Here is a 20000-nt window from a genome sequence, read left to right on the forward strand (position 1 = left end):
CTTGTGTTTGGTCTTGTCCTTCACCTGCCTCATGTCTGCTTGAATGTTTGCTCCCTGTATATCCCCTCATGTCTTCCCTTGTCTTTCGTCGGTTTGTCATTAGTTTGTTAGTTGTGTGTACCTTGAGTTCCGTACAATTTTGTTTTGGAAATAAACCACCTTTTTGCATCCTTCGCCTGGGCTGAAGCTCCTCCTCCCCTTGGGCTGTATCCACTGGGAGGCCCCGCTACGGCCCCCCACGGCAGCGTGGCCCGGTTTCACGGGCGGAGGGGTCGGTAATGACCCCACCACCGGTTTCCTCTTCATGGCTGCTACCTCATAAAGAGGCAAAAGAAGGAAAATCCCCACCTTACTTTTTCAGTAAAGGAGATTTTTCCCATGTTATCTACCGGAGCGGAGACCCACCTGCCTTGTCGGAGCGTGGTCCAATCGCTACCGGTTAGAAACAAGGCGGAGACTGGCCCAGCTTACCAGCGTGTGGCCAGCTCTCTGCCTAGCGGTCTAACCCCTATCACGACACAAAGGGGGTTAAACACCCCTGTCTGTAGCCGTATGGAGGGACCGTTATTACATCAAAAACTCCTCCATGTCTATCAAGACCTGGCCCAGCTCATGAGCGTGCGGTCGGTTTTTTGGTTATCAGGCATAATAAACCTACGTCGATAAAGGGCATTGTTACTCAAAACAAGCACTCTTTACAGACGGCAAACCATCCCTAAGGAGGATTTTCCATGGTATCTACCAGAGCGGAGACCCACCTGCCTTGTCAGAGTGTGGTCGAATCACTACCGGTTAGAAACAAGGCGGAGACTGGCCCAGCTTACCGGCGTGTGGCCAGCTCTCTGCCTAGCGGTCTTACCCCTATCACGACACGAGGCGGGTTAAACACCCCTGTCTGTAGCCGTATAGAGGGACCGTTATCTACCAGAGCGGAGATCGACCTGCCTTGTCAGAGTGTGGTCGACTCGCTACCGGTTAGAAACAAACCGGAGACTGGCCCAGCTTACCGGCGTGTGGCCAGCTCTCTGCCTAACGGACTTACCCCTATCACGACACGTAGCGGGTTAAACACCCCTGTATGTAGCCCTATAGAGGGGTCGTTATGTACATCAAAAACCCCTCCATGTCTATCAAGACCTGGCCCAGCTCATGAGCGTGCGGCCGGTTCTTTGATTATCAGGCATAATAAACCTGCGTCAATAAAGAGCATTGTTACACATAACAAACACTCTTTACAGACGGCAGCCCATCCCTTTCGAAATGACCCCACCTTGGGCTGTGCCACCTCCTCGGTGTGCAGCGGCGGCTGGGATCATACAGAAATTCAAGTTTTTTCTGTCGACTGCACCACAACAGACGGTCCAGCCGCTGTCGTTGCGTTATGCAGAATCACTAGAAGGGACAGGTATTCTGTCGGGCTGGCTAGACAGGACATTGAGGAGGGGATATGCACTACAGTTCATTCAGCCTCCTCCGCCCTTCAGGGGCGTGAGAGAGACTGTTTTTTGTCCTGCCCGATAAAGACACGTGCGCTCCAGGAGGTGATTACGAATCTCCTAACAAAGGGCGCAGTGACATTGGTTCCGAGGGACCAGTGGGACATGAGATGGTACTCCCCGTATTCCCTTGTCCCAAAGAATTCGGGAGACATGAGACCCATACTAGATTTTCAGGGTCCTCAACGAGAGAGTGGCGAAACGCCCCTTTCGTAGATACCTGAGGGTCGTGTATTTCGTGTGCCAATCACAGAGTGGCACAGGAAATTCCTACGTTTTGCTTTCCAAGGGAAGGTTTACGAGTACACGCGCCTGCCCTTCGGGTGCACGCTTGCTCCTCGTTTTTCTCCAAATGCGTGCAGACAGCACTCGAACCACTGAGGCGAAACGAGATACGCATATTAACATATCTCGACGACCTACTGGTCTTGGCCCAATGCCCAAATCGAGCCATTCGGGACGCAACCTCACTGGTGCAGCACCTCACTCAGCTGGGGTTAGCTGTAAACTGGACAGAGAGTGCTCCGTGGCCGGCTCAACAGTTTTCCTATCTAGGCATTCAGTTGGATACTGCCGAGATGAGGGCCAGTTTATCGGCACCACGGAGAGCGACACTGACGTCAGCTCTCCGGGTGTGTCGAGTGACAAATACAATCACCGCTCTGTCAAGGATGTCCTTACTAGGACTGATGTCTGCAGCCCATGTAGTGGTCCCCTTAGGCCTGTTACACATGCGCAGACTGCAGAGGCGGTTCGCACGACTGCGACGGGTTCCAGTGAGACGCCGTCGCAAGTTGATTGTAATACAGAGATCGGTCAAAACCGACCTGAGCTACTGGAGAGACCTGCGCGTCATCGCGCGCGGAGTCGCCTGAGTTCGCTGAAGCTCTCCACATTCCAGGTCTGCTCAACGAAGGAGCAGATCTGTTATCACGGGGAGGCCCGAGGGACGACGACTGGAGGTTAGCACCCTCCATTGTGTCGCTGATTTGGGCACGGTTCGGGCAAGCAGAAGTGGTTCTGTTTGCGTCACGGACGAATGCGCAGTGTCACCTTTGGTTCTCCCTGCGCGAACAGGACAACCCGCCATTGGGAGTCGATACATTCGCACACCACCCATGGCCGAGGGTCCTGTTATACGCGTTCCCACCCCTGACATCTATCCTCCCACTGTTGGCACGAGTGAGGTCAGAGAGGCTAGAGTTAATTCTTGTAGCCCCGGACCGTCCCGGAGCCCCGTGGTTTCCGGAACTGATGGAGATGTTGGTAGAGGGCCCATGGCCCATACCTCATCGACAAGATGCACTCTCTCAAGCCGGAGGCTTGGTGAAGGGGCCGCCTATGAGGGGGGGCCCCTCATGGCCTGGTTACTGAGAGGGATTGTTAGAACGCAGGGGTCTGACAGACGCGGTCATTCAGACCATTCAGAGTGCGCGCGCGCAATCCACTGCAAAGGGATATGCGGCGCGCTGGCGAGTTTTACACAGTGGTGTGAGGGACAGGACGTTGACCCTGTCTGTTGTCGGGTCGAAACGTTCTTGTGCTTCTTACAGTCGCTGTTGACAAGGGATTGGCGGCGGGAACTATTAAAGTTTACGCGGCTGCCATCTCAGCTTGTCATGAGGGTTTTGCGACAACGACACTGGTTTTTCAGTCATTCGCTGGTTTAGCGTTTTTTGACTGGAGTGTGTAGGCTTAGACGCCCTCATAGGACTCTAATGCCGAAATGGGACCTGTCGATTGTGCTAGAGGCGCTGTGCGTGCCCCCATTCGAACCCATTGTCACTGTGTCGTTGCGTTTTATTGTCTCTCGAGACGAGTCTACTCCTCGCCTTGACTACGGCTGAGCGAGTGAGTGATTTGTGCGCTCTCTCGTCACGGGCAGATTGTTTGATCATATCTGATGACGAAACAAAAGCTGTATTACGCCCTAACCCGGATTTATCCCTACGGTTAATCGTGGGTTTAGGGTTCAGAGCTGTGCTCTGAGCGCCTTTTTTTCCTCCTCCTCACGACGGAGAGAGGGAGAGGCGTTTTACATTGTATTGTCCGGTGCGCGCGTTGGCACAATATATGAAGCGCGAGGCAGGACTGAGATCTTCTCCCCGGCTTCTGATCTGCTATGGCGGACAGAAAGCCGGGACACCACTCTCGAAGCAGAGGCTGTCCCTTTGGATTTGCGAGGCTATTAGCCGAAGGGGCAGCCCGTGCCGACTGGCATTCGGGCTCATTCCACCAGGGGCATGGCCGCATCAGTGGCCATTCTCAGGGGAGTGGGAGTGGAGGAGATATGTGTGGCGGCGTCTTGGTCGTCGCCATCACTTTTATACGGTGTTACTTGAAGATATTTCTTCCTCATCCTTTTCTCATTCTGTCCTCAGTTTTGATGATGACTGATGTAGTGGGGAAGGCACTTGGATTACCCTGGTCATGGGATTCTATTCAAGTGCTGTCAGGATGAATACGGATGTGCCTGGGGAAGGGACCCTCCTCCAGGACATGTTCCGTTAGATCAACAACCCTACGTGCTCACGTAAGGGTTAGGTCAGTGATATTCTTCCTCAATCCTTTCTCATTCTGTCCTCAGTTTGCTGATGACTGATGTTGTGGGAAGGGCACTTGGATTACCCTGGTCATGGGGATTCTATTCAAGTGCTGTCAGGATGAATACGGATGTGCCTGGGGAGGGGACCCTCCTCCAGGACATGTCTGTTAGATCAACAACCCAACGTAAGGGTTGGGTAAGTGATATTTCTTCCTCATCCTTTTCTCATTCTGTCCTCAGTTTGCTGAGGACTGATGTAGTGGGGATGGCACTTGGATTACCCTGGTTGGGGATGCTATTCAAGTGCTGTCAGGATGATTACGGATGTGCCTGGGGAGGGGACCCTCCTCCAGGACATGTTCCGTTAGATCTACAACCCTGCGTGCTCACGTAAGGGCTAGATCAGTGGAGCAGACTCGGTGTGGGTTGGGCCAACTTTTTAAGATTGTCTTGAACCAACATCAGTGGTCAGCTCCGGGTGCCGCTGAGATTGTTTTTGGATTAAGTCTCAGTGGGGGTACATTTGGCCTCGCTCGCTCCGCCTAAACCAATAGGAGCAGAGCTCCCCTATGGGGCGGAGCTCCACGATATAGAACGATAGTTATGGAGATAGACTCCAGTTCTATGAGTGGAGCGGAGCCCCATAGGGCTGCTGGCCCACTTCGACTCGTTCAAACCCGGCTGTTTTGTATGTTTGGGAGAATGATGGAGCGATGTACGCCCCTTTATATAGCACCCCAGGCGGGCGCAGGCATTGAAAAATTCAGTCATTGGCTACTTTAGGTAGCGGGTAAACCAATAGGAGCAGAGCTCCCCTATGGGGCTCCGCTCCACTCATAGAACTGGAGTCTATCTCCATAACTATCGGAGTCTTTGAAAATTGTAACATCGAGTAATTGATACATATGCCTTATACATGCTTGTTATGTTATGTATACTTTCTGCCTGTTTTAACCTGCAGTGGCTTTCACTCTTGTATTATGTTTTATTTGTGTTTTCTTCCTTGTTATGTAAAGCACTTTGTGACCCTTGGTCTGGGAAAGGTACTGTATAAATACATTGTACTTACTTGTTACAATACACACAGTCAGTACAGCATATAAATTCAACTGATTTGTAGCACGCAAGTTCAACTCACTATGGAATTGCTTTTATTGATAGGGTGGGTGGCTCTTAAAATAGCCTTTTGGGGGTAAGTAATACAGACGAAAATCGGTTTACTTGGAGCTGGTGTACTTGGTCACAGCCTTGGTGCCCTCGGACACGGCGTGTTTGGCCAGCTCACCGGGGAGCAGCAGACGCACGGCGGTCTGGATCTCCCTGGAGGTGATGGTACGACGCTTGTTGTAGTGGGCCAGGCGAGAGGACTCGCCGGCGATGCGCTCGAAGATGTCGTTGACAAAGGAATTCATGATTCCCATGGCCTTGGAGGAGATGCCGGTGTCGGGGTGGACCTGCTTCAGGACCTTGTACACGTAGATGGCGTAGCTCTCCTTCCTGGACTTTCTGCGCTTCTTGCCGGTTTTGCTGGCGGTCTTGGTGACGGCTTTCTTGGAGCCCTTCTTGGGCGCAGGCTTCGCAGGCTCAGGCATGATGATGAAAACAGCTCGTTACTTCTCAGAAACGAATGAAAGGGTGGAGGTAGTGCAGCCGCTATATAAAGGGGGAGCTATGCAAAGTAGGCGACTCCTGACACTAGATTCTATTGGTCGAGTCTGGTTCTGAACAACATTTGAAAAAACACTCGTTGTCCAGTTAGCCAGGTTGTCTAAGAATCACCTATCCACCAGTCATCATAAGAAAAATACATCTATGCTAGGACCAGGCAGTCACAATGCTAGAAAAAGGAAGAATTACATGTTTTCATTATTAACTTATTTACTGTGGAGAAACCTGTACTGGGAGGTAGTGGGGATTAAGAGGTCTTTGGGAGGGATATCACTTAAGGACTGGAGTCATTGAAGATTGTAACATCGAGTTATTAAACACCAGTACTATATAATATATACTATACCATACTATGACGTCGACTTCATTGTAGCACGTCAGCTCAAAACACTATGGAATTGCTCTTTTATTGACTTGTCACACTGACTTGGCCAGTTAATGACATAATGGGGGTGATATGAAGGCATATAGATTGATTGATTGATTGATTGATTGAAAACTTTATTAGAAGATTTGCAGAAGTAGGTACATGAAAGTACAACAGATAAGTGGGCATGTCTTGGCGGTAGTGGTAGGCTAACTTATAGATTGTACGAGATTATTCACATGTGAACGCCGTTTAAACCATTATTATATTCATGATTTATGTTTAAATCCACCTGTCCCGAGAAATTGGCCATGCGTATGTATGCAGTGTAGTCACTCCTGTCCATTATATTAATACCGGAAACCGTTTTAGACGACTAGTGAGTACACTACTCCAGCAGTTGAAAGAAACAATGGCAGAGTGGAAAAACAAAAAAGGCGCGCAAAACTTCCGGCGCATTCAAGGACTGGAGTCTTTGAAAATTGGAACATCGAGTAATTGATACATATGGCTTATACAGGCTTATGTTATGTATGCTTTCTGCCTGTTTTTAACCCTCTGTGTCTTTCACTCTTGTATTATGTTTTATTTGTGTTTTCTTCCTTGTTATGTGAAGCACTTTGTGACCCTTGGTCTGGGAAAGGTACTGTATAAATACATTGTACTTACTTGTTACAATACACACAATCAGTACAGCATATACGTTCGACTGATTTGTAGCACGCGAGCTCAACTCACTATGGAATTGCTTTTTTTGATGGGGTGGGTGGCTCTTAAGAGCCTTTTGGGGTAAGTAATACAGACGAAAATCTGTTTACTTGGAGCTGGTGTACTTGGTCACGGACAAGGACCCCAATTGAAATAAGCCAGTGGCTTTCTTGGGTTTTTATCCTGTTAGTTGACCTTGTATGTAATATGTACTTTCATGTACCTACTTCTGCAAATCTTCTAATAAAGTTTTCAATCAATCAATCAATGCCCTCGGACACGGCGTGCTTGGCCAGCTCACCGGGGAGCAGCAGACGCACGGCGGTCTGATTCTCCCTGGAGGTGATGGTAGATCCACATGTGAACGCCGTTTAAACTATTATTATATTTTATTATTTATTTTGAATCCACCTGTCCCGAGAAATTGGCCATGCGTATGTATGCAGTGTAGTCACTCCTGTCCATTATATTAATAGAGGAAACTGTTTTGGACAACTAGTGAGCAACAAACAAGTGAGGAACAAAAAAGGCGCGCAAAACCTCCGGCGCGTTCAAGGACTGGAGTCTTTGAAAATTGTAACATCGAGTAATTGATACATATGCCTTATACATGCTTGTTATGTTATGTATACTTTCTGACTGTTTTAACCTGCTGTGACTTTCACTCTTGTATTATGTTTTATTTGTGTTTCTACTTGTTATGTAAAGCACTTTGAGACCCTTGGTCTGGGAAAGGTGCTGTATAAATACTGTATAATTTTACTTACTTGTTACAATACACACAATCAGTACAGCATATAAATTCGACTGATTTGTAGCACGCGAGGTCAACTCACTATGGAATTGCTTTCTTTTTTTGATAGGGTGGGTGGCTCTTAAAAGAGCCTTTTGGGGTAAGTAATACAGACGAAAATCTGTTTACTTGGAGCTGGTGTATTTGGTCACGGCCTTGGTGCCCTCGGACACGGCGTGCTTGGCCAGCTCACCGGGGAGCAGCAGACGCACGGCGGTCTGGATCTCCCTGGAGGTGATGGTAGAACGCTTGTTGTAGTGGGCCAGGCGAGAAGACTCACCGGCGATGCGCTCGAAGATGTCGTTGACAAAGGAGTTCATGATTCCCATGGCCTTGGAGGAGATGCCGGTGTCGGGGTGGACCTGCTTCAGGACCTTGTACACGTAGATGGCATAGCTCTCCTTCCTGGACTTTCTGCGCTTCTTGCCGGTTTTGGTGGCGGTCTTGGAGACGGCTTTCTTGGAGCCCTTCTTGGGCGCAGGCTTCGCAGGCTCAGGCATGTTGATAGTGGCTCGTTACTTCTTAGAAACGAATGAAGAGGCGGCAAACGCACACCCGAAATATAAAGGTGGGGCTATGCAAATTAGGGGGCTGCTGACATCCACTTCCAAAGCTCTAGCCTGCCTCGCGGGTAAATACATTATCTGCGCACGCGCGAGCTCCTCCCCCCCACCCCTTCCTTACTTTTTCACTCTGCTGTCGGGTTGCCTTGTTTCCGATGGCGATATGAACATGAAAACGTCAAGAGGAAGATTGAGAATGATATACATAGAACACCAAGTCCCCCAAACTCCCAACCAGCCTAGCGATTACTACCAGGAATTGTCCTTTTGGGATGGTACAAGGGCATGCATTATTATTATCACTAGATGCGCAATAGAAAAAGGGGCTGCACTGTGTTGTGTGCGTAATAATCCATAATAACCATTTTCTTTCTAGAGTGCACATGTGGGATGGTCATTTCTAGTCGTGGAATGCCAAGACGCATTTACTTGCGTTGGCATTGATTTGGCAACGTATGTTTTTTTCATGACAGCTATACCCGTTGAATGTACAGGCCTGACAAAATGTGTTATAACAATGGAATCAACTCTCTTGTGTGGAGATGGGTGGCTCTTAAAAGAGCCGTTGTTTTTTGTAGGGGGTGGTTGAGTTTACGAATAGTTTAGCCGCCGAAGCCGTACAGAGTACGTCCCTGGCGTTTCAGAGCGTATACAACATCCATGGCGGTGACGGTCTTCCTCTTGGCATGCTCGGTGTAGGTGACGGAATTCTTGTCACTGCTTTGATCAGCACTAATTAGTTCGTCTTTCCAGTTTCCAGTCCAAGGTGCACATCCAAACTGGTGATTTATTATCTGTAGTCTAGCAGTCTCTCAATTTGATCTTGTTCTACTTCCCATCCAATCACAGTGTGTCTGTATGTGTGATATAGGCAGTGCAATTAAATAACATTGAAGTGAGTGTGAGTGTGAATGAACATTGTGCAGAGTCAGCTGTTATCATATAAGCAAGAGTCAATTGTCATCGTCTATCATATTGACAGGGTTTTCTTCAAGTGTTATCTGGTGTTGGCCCAGGTGATAGAGTGTGCAGTAGTAGTCAGTTGGACTGAATGTACTAAGATGTACTATGTTGACTGTTTTACTTGTTACAGGTCTGATGCAGGTGCCAACAATGGCATTGTGCTGCCGCAGCCTGGTTGGCTGCCAGGCCTGTGTGAACCAGGCCATGGAAACAAGCCCGCACTGCATAAAATGCAGGTCTGCCATAACCAGTGACAAAATTGTTACAGTTACTGGGCTATCAGAGGTGCTGGAGGTCATCCGGCTCCTCTGAGAGCCCAGTAACTGCAGAGCAGGAAATAATCTAACTGGTTTATTACATCCACCTACTGAATAAATAAAATACATTACTCTGTAAAAAAAAAAAGTGGATTTATTATACATTTACATACATTACTACACACTACTTAGCGTAAGAGTGCACTAGCCATAGCCTAGTGTAGCAGGTTGTCTGAAAAACTGCAGCCTACTAGCTTAAATCAGAATCAGTTTATTGCCATGGTAGTTTATACATACTCTGAATTCCTTTATCTCAATGGTGGAGAATCAAAGAGATTGTGACCAAGGTGAGGGGTCCCATGTAATGTGAATTAAACATGAACTACATTTCCCACACTACAACAGATGAAATTGCAATAAATAAGATTGCAAACAAAATATATTCAAGTAAATGCTGAGTTCAAATGAAAAACGATGTATGAATGCTTTTGTGGTGAGTAATAGTCAAATAAAAGTAATCTGGTGTGGGAGTACAGCTCGATGGAAATTCTTAATATTACATGGTTTGCCCAGTGGGATGTGAACTTCATGATTACTTTCAAAGGCTTATTATTATTATTATTAATTATATAATTATTATTATTATTATTATTTCAAAGACTTATTGAGAATAAGAGTAGCCATTCTGCTCTGCTCTGCGAGAGATGGAGGAAGAAGAAGGCTCTCCCTTGGCTGCTGCTGATGATCTACAGCTCTGCTTGTGACTGTTCTTCACCTGAATCCTCTGCACCACATGACCTGCTATTGGGAGCTGTCAGACAAGCAGAGGAGAGAAGCATTGATGATGATTCCCTCCTCAGACTCTTATCTTCATGGAATAGACATTAGTGCTTTACAAATGTAAACATTGTGTATGCAATCATGTGAGTGTGTGTGTGTGTGTGTGTGTTTGCCTGTGTGTGTCCATGCCTGTCTCACCTTTACACAGGACCTTCAGAGTCCACTTGCAGACAGGGTTAGGAGTCTAACCCCTATGATAGATGGGGCCTCAGACAGTGTAGTGAGGAGAGATTGGTGAGGAGAGATTGCCTACATAAGGTTAATACGGTTTCTAGCTATCATTGTTAATCATTGCGTCCAAGCCATGGTGCTTGTTAAAGCTAAATTAATCCACACCAAAACACCCAAAGTAACGTTAACACCTCTATTATGAATACATATAACACTATAGCGTATAATCTAACGTATTTATTCATAAGGAAGTAGTTTACATAGCAGAAATAAAGCTAAATTAATCCACACCAAAACACCCCTATTATGAATACATATAACACTATAGCGTATAATGTAACGTATTTATTCATAAGGAAGTAGTTTACATAGCAGAAATAAAGCTAAATGAATCCACACCAAAACACCCAAAAGTAACGTTAACACCTCGAACAAACCCCCTCTTTGTCAACGCCCACCTACGTCACTGACAAGTCAATCCGTTTTCGTTTTCCAAAGGAAAATTGAAATGACAAAACATACACGTGATCATCTCTGTTTTTGTTTATGTTCTGGAAATAGAAAATCAACTGCTGTTATACTCACGCCGTCTTCGTTTTCAAAAGGAATATCGAGCTGATAAGTCAATCCGTTTTCGTTTTCAAAAGGAATATCGAACTGACAAAAGCTACACGGACCATTATCGCACCTAGACCCCTGACCCAGGATATGGTTGGGAATTCTATTAGAAAAAAAGTCTTTGTTGCACAATCAAAATAATGAGCTATTTAAAGTGATAGCCTACTACAACATCCTATACCATGGTTTCGCCGCTGAGGGTCATCAATGTGTACGGCCCAACCAACGTGGCCAAGAGAGTCTCCCTTTTCAAGAAACTTCGGTCTCTCCTCCTCATCCCCACACCAGTCCTAGTGGGGGGAGATTTCAACTGTGCCCTCCGGGATGAGGACCGCAGCAGGCCCAGGAGAGACCGATCCACTACAGAACTTCAGTCCATCATAGACGACTTCCAACTGGTAGACGCCGGTGGCACCTCCCCGCCGACACACACAAGGGTGAGTTCCTCCGGGAATTCTTCCTCCAGGATAGACATGTTCTTGCTCTCGCCAGGTCTGAGGATGGGAACCCTGACCAGCCAGGCGGCCCACTTCTCGGACCACAGGATGTTGACAGTGTCCCTGGAATGGGATGGCCAAACAAGAGCGGGTAGGGGTACCTGGAGGATGAATACATCGATCCTTCAGGACCCAACAGTGGTGCATTCCTTCTCCAGGCGCTACCTGGAGTGGAGGACCCTAAAAGAACTGTTCGACTCCCCGATAGAGTGGTGGGAGATGGTTAAGGCCAGGACAAAGGGCTACTTCGGGTCAGTCGGAGGGAGGAAAGCGGCAGAACAGAGGGCCAGGTTTCAACACCACAACGCGGCCCTCCAACGCCTAAGTCTCCTACAACTGGGTGGTCTGGATGTGGCCCGAGAACTGGCTGAGACCAAACAACACCTTGCCACCCTCTACCGGGAGCAACAACAAAAGAAACAGTTCAGGGAAAAACTCCAGGGCCTGGAGGAGGAGGAGAAATGCACACGCCACTTCTTCCGCAAGGCACGGTCAAAACACAAGCCTATCCTGTCCCTATACGACACCAATGGGGACACCGTGTCAGACAGAGGCAACATCCCGGGGGTGGCAAGAGAGTTCTACGAGAGTCTCTACAACATCAAGACAACCGACGAGACTCTCATGGCCACCTTCCTGGATGGTCTGGACCGGGTCCCCGAGGGTGGTGAGAGTGAGAACCCAGAGCTGACCACGGAGGAGCTCACCCGGGCCGTGCACTCCTTGAATACACACAAGGCCCCTGGACCGGATGGGATCCCAGCAGAGTTCTACAAGACTCTCTGGGATCTCCTCAAGGAGGACTTGGCGGAGGTCTTCAAAGCCGTCTACAGGGAAGGGAGGCTTGGAGAGTCAATGAGACAGAGTACGGTCACACTGATCCCCAAGAAAGGGGACCTCAAGGACCTCCGGAACTGGCGCCCCATCAATCTCCTCCCAGTGGACTATAAAATTATGACAAAAGCCCTCACCCAACGGTTTCAAACCCTCCTCCCCTCAGTTATAGCCCCTGACCAAACCTGTAGCGTCCCCGGTAGGTCCATCAACGACAACCTGCTCCTGGTGAGAGACCTCATCCTGCACTCCCAGGAGCGGAGGTCCCCTTTAGGCCTTCTCAGCCTGGATCAGGAGAAGGCCTTTGACAGGGTTAGCCATGGTTTCCTGCAGAGGGTGCTGAGGGGCATGAACTTCCCCCAGCACCTGCTCAACTGGACCGAACTCTGCTACAACAACATCACGAGCAGAGTTCGGATCAACAACCAGTTGACAGACCCCTTCCCCATCAAAGCTGGAGTACGGCAGGGATGCCCCTTGGCCCCTCTACTGTACGTCATCTACCTGGAGCCGTTCCTACGGAAGATCAGGAGCTCCCCCAACATCATGGGCTACCCTCTACCAGGGGCCCGGGGGGAGAGGCTCAAGGTGGTGGCGTACATGGACGACATTACCATCGTCGGCACAGATAGTCGCTCCATTTCCACAGCAACGAAAGTGGTGGAGGACTACTGTGCAGCCACTGGCGCCCTGATCAATAGGGGTAAGTGTGAGCTGTTTCTGTCGCAGCACTGGCAGGAGAACCTGGCAACCTCCTTCCCTGTAAAGACGGAAAACATTAAGCTGCTGGGGATCACCTACCAGAAAGATGGAGGAGCCTCCGGCAGCTGGAAGGAGACCATCCGCCAGGTCCAAAAGAAGATCTGTGAGTGGAGTGCACGGCCTCTCACAATGACAGGCAAGATCCTGGTCCTGAAGGCTATTGTTCTTCCCATTCTCCTTTACCTGGGCAGGGTGTTTCCCCCAGACAGAGCAGTATCCAAAACCATCGAAAGGATCATGTTTACCTTTGTCTGGGGGAGCCAGATGGAAAAACTAAAACGCACCACCCTGTACAAAACAGTGGAGAATGGGGGGAAAGGGGTCCCAGACATCCTAAACATCATTAGGGCACAGGGACTCTCCAACCTCATCAACAACATCAACAACAAAGATAGGAAAGCCAGGTTCTTTGAAATATACTATGCCACACCCATCCTTCGGACACTCAGGGTGACCGCATCAATAAATCACACTGTGCCCTACAGCTGGGACCCCCCTCCAGTCTACAAGATATGGAGGGACTTTGCCTTCAAGACAGGATTGTCCGCGGCTGGGCTGGCCTCATGGAAATACAAAGACATTATGACCTTCATAAGGTCGAAGGAAACCATTACTCACCCCAAGGCCAGCACAGCCGTGGACTCCAAACAGGTATGGAAAAACATTAATCATAAATGTACTAACAATAAACAAAAAGACATTGCCTGGATGGCTGCTCATGGTTGTCTCCCCACTAGGGAATTCTTGCATAGGCGGCACATCGCAACGACTGATAAATGCCCCCACGGATGCACGGACACAGAACACATTAACCACCTGTTCTGTGAGTGCTCCGTGGCCAGGCGGGTCTGGGCCCTGTTTGTTCCCTCTGTCTCCCTAAACAGCCTGCTGACCCTGCCCCGCTTGACGAGCGAGAACATCCTGTATGGTCCTCCCGGGGGGTGCACAACCCCCCAACTACAACAACAGTGGAGGATCATCAGCGCCGTCAAGCAGGTACTCTGGGAGACGAGGAACATCAGGGTCTATCAGAAACAGAGCGTCCACCTGACAACCCTGAGGAGGAGAATCACCCTCTGCCTCAGGGACCATGCTATTGTTGACTTTAAAAATAACCCGGATCAAGCAAGAGCGGTGTGGGGGGTGGAGAGATGGAAGGACGTCATCCTCTAAACCCCCCCCCATGCCGCGCCGCATCGACCAACCCCCCCCCACCCCGGGCCTACCTCACTACACCACCAGTTCCTGCACTATCACCTTCACCACTGTTCCAGCACAAGCCCTGGTCAGCAGTATCACCATCACAAGGACCAGGAGAGGAGCAGCGCACAACACCAACAGGGAAGTTTACTGCACCTTCCACCACCTACACATGTACACAGCACTGACCCACTTCCTACTCTCACCAGAATATCAACACACACAACCCACAGCCGAACCAGCCGTCTCTGCCAGCACCACCAGCACCAGGATGACCAACACCACTGGGTCACAGGGAAGTACTGATCACCCGCCTGACACCAAAATGCACACTACACAAACCATGCACACCTCCCTTCTCTCACTCCTGTATCTTTTCAGGCACATGTCATATCCAGCTCTGACACCTACCCAGGCTTCCAGACCCAGGAGCAGAGACCGGCGGGAACCACCACGTCACCCCAGCACCAACCCCAGGTTCCAACTCAGCGACCCCAAACCCCCTGTTCCGGGCCCCCCCCCCCCAACTCCAGGCCCCCAGCTACAGGCCCAGTCCCCTACCCGCCAACCCCCAACCCCCAGCCCGGAACAAGCTGAGAAGAGCCAGGGAGCTTTTTCCCTGGATAAGCTGTGTACAGGTTTTTCGCCTCTGCTTGCCTGCCATGCGCCGAGCTCTCTGGGCCTCTCCTCAGGGGCCTCCGGTCGGCCTGCGTGCTCGATCTGCTCCGCCGCTGGGGCGCCTGGTCCGGCTAGCCTCGTGAAGGGCTACAGGAGTCTGAGCCTGGTGGGCTGGGCCGGATGCGCCGGTGGTGGGGCGGGTCGGGTGAGTCGGGTGTGTGGGGTCCCTCGGGGGAGGGAGGTGGGGGAGCCACGGCTTTGCACTGGTGGGCAAACTGGATAGTAGTCGCTCTACAACTAGAGGGCTGCAGGGGAATTTTTTTCCCGGATGCACAGCGAACAGGTTTTTTACCCCTGCCTCCTACCGACACTGGAACCTGGACACTGAACACTGAACACTGAACATTACACTACACTGGACAATACACTGAACACTGAGCACTTTAGTTAGTTTAATGTTGGTTGTTGTTGAATGTAATGTCTTAAATGTCTGATTGTTTGATTAATTGATTGTATATACGGTGTTGTGTTTTTATAAAAACCAATAAAAAACACCTATACCATGGTTGAGGAGGTGGAGGAGCCTCCGGCAGCTGGAAGGAGACCATCCGCCAGGTCCAAAAGAAGATCTGTGAGTGGAGTGCACGGCCTCTCACAATGACAGGCAAGATCCTGGTCCTGAAGGCTATTGTTCTTCCCATTCTCCTTTACCTGGGCAGGGTGTTTCCCCCAGACAGAGCAGTATCCAAAACCATCGAAAGGATCATGTTTACCTTTGTCTGGGGGAGCCAGATGGAAAAACTAAAACGCACCACCCTGTACAAAACAGTGGAGAATGGGGGGAAAGGGGTCCCAGACATCCTAAACATCATTAGGGCACAGGGACTCTCCAACCTCATCAACAACATCAACAACAAAGATAGGAAAGCCAGGTTCTTTGAAATATACTATGCCACACCCATCCTCCGGACACTCAGGGTGACCGCATCAATAAATCACACTGTGCCCTACAGCTGGGACCCCCCTCCTGTCTACAAGATATGGAGGGACTTTGCCTTCAAGACAGGATTGTCCGCGGCTGGGCTGGCCTCATGGAAATACAAAGACATTATGACCTTCATAAGGTCGAAGGAAACCATTACTCACCCCAAGGCCAGCACAGCCGTGGACTCCAAACAGGTATGGAAAAACATTAATCATAAATGTACTAACAATAAACAAAAAGACATTGCCTGGATGGCTGCTCATGGTTGTCTCCCCACTAGGGAATTCTTGCATAGGCGGCACATCGCAACGACTGATAAATGCCCCCACGGATGCACGGACACAGAACACATTAACCACCTGTTCTGTGAGTGCTCCGTGGCCAGGCGGGTCTGGGCCCTGTTTGTTCCCTCTGTCTCCCTAAACAGCCTGCTGACCCTGCCCCGCTTGACGGGCGATAACATCCTGTATGGTCCTCCCGGGGGGTGCACAACCCCCCAACTACAACAACAGTGGAGGATCATCAGCGCCGTCAAGCAGGTACTCTGGGAGACGAGGAACATCAGGGTCTATCAGAAACAGAGCGTCCACCTGACAACCCTGAGGAGGAGAATCACCCTCTGCCTCAGGGACCATGCTATTGTTGACTTTAAAAATAACCCGGATCAAGCAAGAGCGGTGTGGGGGGTGGAGAGATGGAAGGACGTCATCCTCTAAACCCCCCCCCATGCCGCGCCGCATCGACCAACCCCCCCCCACCCCGGGCCTACCTCACTACACCACCAGTTCCTGCACTATCACCTTCACCACTGTTCCAGCACAAGCCCTGGTCAGCAGTATCACCATCACAAGGACCAGGAGAGGAGCAGCGCACAACACCAACAGGGAAGTTTACTGCACCTTCCACCACCTACACATGTACACAGCACTGACCCACTTCCTACTCTCACCAGAATATCAACACACACAACCCACAGCCGAACCAGCCGTCTCTGCCAGCACCACCAGCACCAGGATGACCAACACCACTGGGTCACAGGGAAGTACTGATCACCCGCCTGACACCAAAATGCACACTACACAAACCATGCACACCTCCCTTCTCTCACTCCTGTATCTTTTCAGGCACATGTCATATCCAGCTCTGACACCTACCCAGGCTTCCAGACCCAGGAGCAGAGACCGGCGGGAACCACCACGTCACCCCAGCACCAACCCCAGGTTCCAACTCAGCGACCCCAAACCCCCTGTTCCGGGCCCCCCCCCCCCCAACTCCAGGCCCCCAGCTACAGGCCCAGTCCCCTACCCGCCAACCCCCAACCCCCAGCCCGGAACAAGCTGAGAAGAGCCAGGGAGCTTTTTCCCTGGATAAGCTGTGTACAGGTTTTTCGCCTCTGCTTGCCTGCCATGCGCCGAGCTCTCTGGGCCTCTCCTCAGGGGCCTCCGGTCGGCCTGCGTGCTCGATCTGCTCCGCCGCTGGGGCACCTGGTCCGACTAGCCTCGTGAAGGGCTACAGGAGTCTGAGCCTGGTGGGCTGGGCCGGACGCGCCGGTGGTGGGTCGGGTGAGTCGGGTGTGTGGGGTCCCTCGGGGGAGGGAGGTGGGGGAGCCACGGCTTTGCACTGGTGGGCAAACTGGATAGTAGTCGCTCTACAACTAGAGGGCTGCAGGGGAATTTTTTCCCGGATGCACAGCGAACAGGTTTTTTACCCCTGCCTCCTACCGACACTGGAACCTGGACACTGAACACTGAACACTGAACATTACACTACACTGGACAATACACTGAACACTGAGCACTTTAGTTAGTTTAATGTTGGTTGTTGTTGAATGTAATGTCTTAAATGTCTGATTGTTTGATTAATTGATTGTATACACGGTGTTGCGTTTTTATAAAAACCAATAAAAAACACTATACCATGGTTGATATTGAGGACAGTATTAACAGCAGTCAAGAGAGCAGTGATGATGATGATTAAGCTTGTAGCATAAATAAATGCTTAGGCTGTAACTTTTTGTTGAAAAGTTGATTTCAGTGTTTACAGAACAGAGCAGTGCTTAAAGAGATGTCAGTTGATTTCATTGTGTTTAAAGAACAGACATTCAGTTAGTGCTTAAAGAGATGTCAGTTGATTTCATTGTGTTTAAAGGAGTCTGACAGACTTTCATGCTTAAAGAGCAGTCATTTGATTTTGCATTTGTTTCTTTTGTTTTGCACACAATCATTTGTTCGTTCATCTTTATTTATGAACAAATGTCGTTTTGCTAATATAAGTTATCCATGTATCCCTTTTTCATCCATCCTGTGGGACGGGTCGTGACTCGCGAGCTCGGGGAGCACCAAGCAGCATCCCTAGGTGCTCCTCTGAGCACTGGCCCCAAAAAGTTATGTGCACCCCTGACTATGACACAACATCTGTCGTCTACTGCTCTACCTCAATCTGACATCTGACCTCTGCTGCCCCCCTCAGGCTGGAGGCCGTCATTTCGGTACTACAGTAAGTGGACGGCTCTGTTTGGAGCGGTGGTCTCCGTGGTGCTCATGTTCCTGCTGACCTGGTGGGCGGCGCTCTTCACCTCCTGTATCATCTTCTTCCTGCTGGGATACGTCACCTACAATAAACCAAGTGAGGCGTTGTCCTGGCTCTGTAGTTCTAGTGATGTGGAACTTTTGTGGAACTTTTTTTTTTTTTGTAAGTTTTTAAACAACAAACATCTAGACGTCACAACAAGGACAGACATTAAAGGAAAACAATTAACTCCATAAAGTAGAAAGTATGAAAAATAAAGTAATTATAAGACAAAACACAACAGCAAACAAAAAAAACAATAAACAACAGCCAAGAGACAAAAAAAAATGGAAAATGAAAAAAAAAGAAATGTGGAAGTTTTACACAACAATCTTGATTTGATTATGATTTGCTTACATTACATGAAGAGGTTTAGTGATTGATGTTATATCTCTCTTTCTTCTACATGTCTGTCTGTCTGTCTGTCTCTCTGCCTGTCTGTATAATTCTCTCTCCTTCTCTCTTCCTCTCTCTCTCTCTCTCTCTCTCTCTCTCTCTCTCTCTCTCTGCTACTATTACTCTATAGAGGTAAATTGGGGTTCCTCAGTCCAGGCTGGTACCTACAACATGGCTCTGTCCTACTCCGTCTCTCTAGCAGGCGTAGAGGATCACGTCAAGAACTTCAGGTCAGGATGAACATCTGCCTGTCATGACCTGTCTCACTCCCAGAGGGAATCTGCTACCGTATTTACTAAAGTATATCGTGACGTTAGAATTATAAGGTTCTATCTCAATTTTTGTCAAATTTAGTTTTTTACATAATCTGATTCATTAGGTGTTTATTAATGTCTGTGTGGTGTTATTTTTAAAATGTTGACATTTTTGAGTTAGTAATTAATAAAATACAAAGGTTCCATCTCACAAAACATAATGGAATGTAAAAAACTTTGACGCTCAATATCTCTGAACTACCCTAAACGGAGATAGAACCTTATCATTCTAAGCTCACGATATGTCAGGGAAGGTGGGTGGAGGTAGAAATCAGAGGATGTGCACATTATAATGCATGGAATGGAATGGTCTGCTGTTCTGTCTCTTACCTTTCTATCTTTCGTCTCTTTCAGGCCTCAGTGTTTGGTTCTAACAGGTCCTCCCAACCTTCGACCGGCCCTGGTGGACTTTGTGGGCTCCTTCACGAAGAACATCAGCCTCATGATCTGTGGAGACATCCTCATGGTTAGTAATAACCAACACTGTATCCTAGCAAAAACATGCATGCACTAACAATAGACAATAGTTATAGTTATATAGTTATCTGCATGTTTCCACAAAGCACTATTAGTCTATGATGTCTTAGGATTGTCTATGATGGATTGTGTATGTTGATTATATTGATTGACCCCTGTGTTGTGATGGCGTCTTTCCTCTCTATACATGTATGTAATATGTATGTACATTGTCTTCGGATCCAATCACTCAAAGAACATGTTTCAACTGCTTGGTCTTTTCTGTCTTTCTCTATTTGTGAGCCTCTGATCTACAGGGTGATTTTTTCTGTTATGTTGCCTCTCCTCTCCATGTGCAAATATACACAAACATTTGTAAAT

The 20000-nt window shown here is 48.9% G+C and overlaps 4 protein-coding genes across 4 annotated transcripts in view; 2 read left to right on the forward strand and 2 right to left on the reverse strand.

The window, feature by feature from the left end:
- Positions 1-20000, forward strand: part of LOC308152849 (histone H1-like) — a gene marked incomplete at both ends in the record, with an annotated part of 169670 nt that overhangs the window by 121118 nt on the left and 28552 nt on the right. The gene's annotated exons all lie outside the window — the stretch shown is intronic.
- On the reverse strand, positions 5259-5633 carry LOC308153141 (histone H2B-like; the record flags this gene model as incomplete). Its single annotated transcript, XM_080526234.1, has 1 exon — positions 5259-5633. One exon carries the CDS (start codon positions 5631-5633, stop codon positions 5259-5261), a length of 375 nt encoding a protein of 124 aa, XP_080382360.1.
- On the reverse strand, positions 7703-8080 carry LOC308152948 (histone H2B-like; the record flags this gene model as incomplete). The annotated part of the gene is made up of 1 exon (XM_080526020.1): positions 7703-8080. Exon 1 carries the CDS (start codon positions 8075-8077, stop codon positions 7703-7705), a length of 375 nt encoding a protein of 124 aa, XP_080382146.1. The 5' UTR covers positions 8078-8080.
- LOC308153142 (solute carrier family 12 member 3-like) overlaps positions 9677-20000 on the forward strand; it is a gene marked incomplete at both ends in the record, with an annotated part of 14744 nt that continues 4420 nt past the window's right edge. The window contains 4 exons of the mRNA XM_080526235.1: positions 9677-9707; positions 18355-18510; positions 18980-19079; positions 19518-19629. Coding sequence (XP_080382361.1) covers positions 9677-9707; positions 18355-18510; positions 18980-19079; positions 19518-19629 — 399 coding nt within the window. The remainder of the gene's footprint in view (positions 9708-18354; positions 18511-18979; positions 19080-19517; positions 19630-20000) is intronic.

This window comes from Nansenia antarctica (genome assembly GCF_963989245.1).
Source record: "Nansenia antarctica genome assembly, chromosome: 3".
NCBI lineage: Eukaryota > Metazoa > Chordata > Actinopteri > Argentiniformes > Microstomatidae > Nansenia > Nansenia antarctica.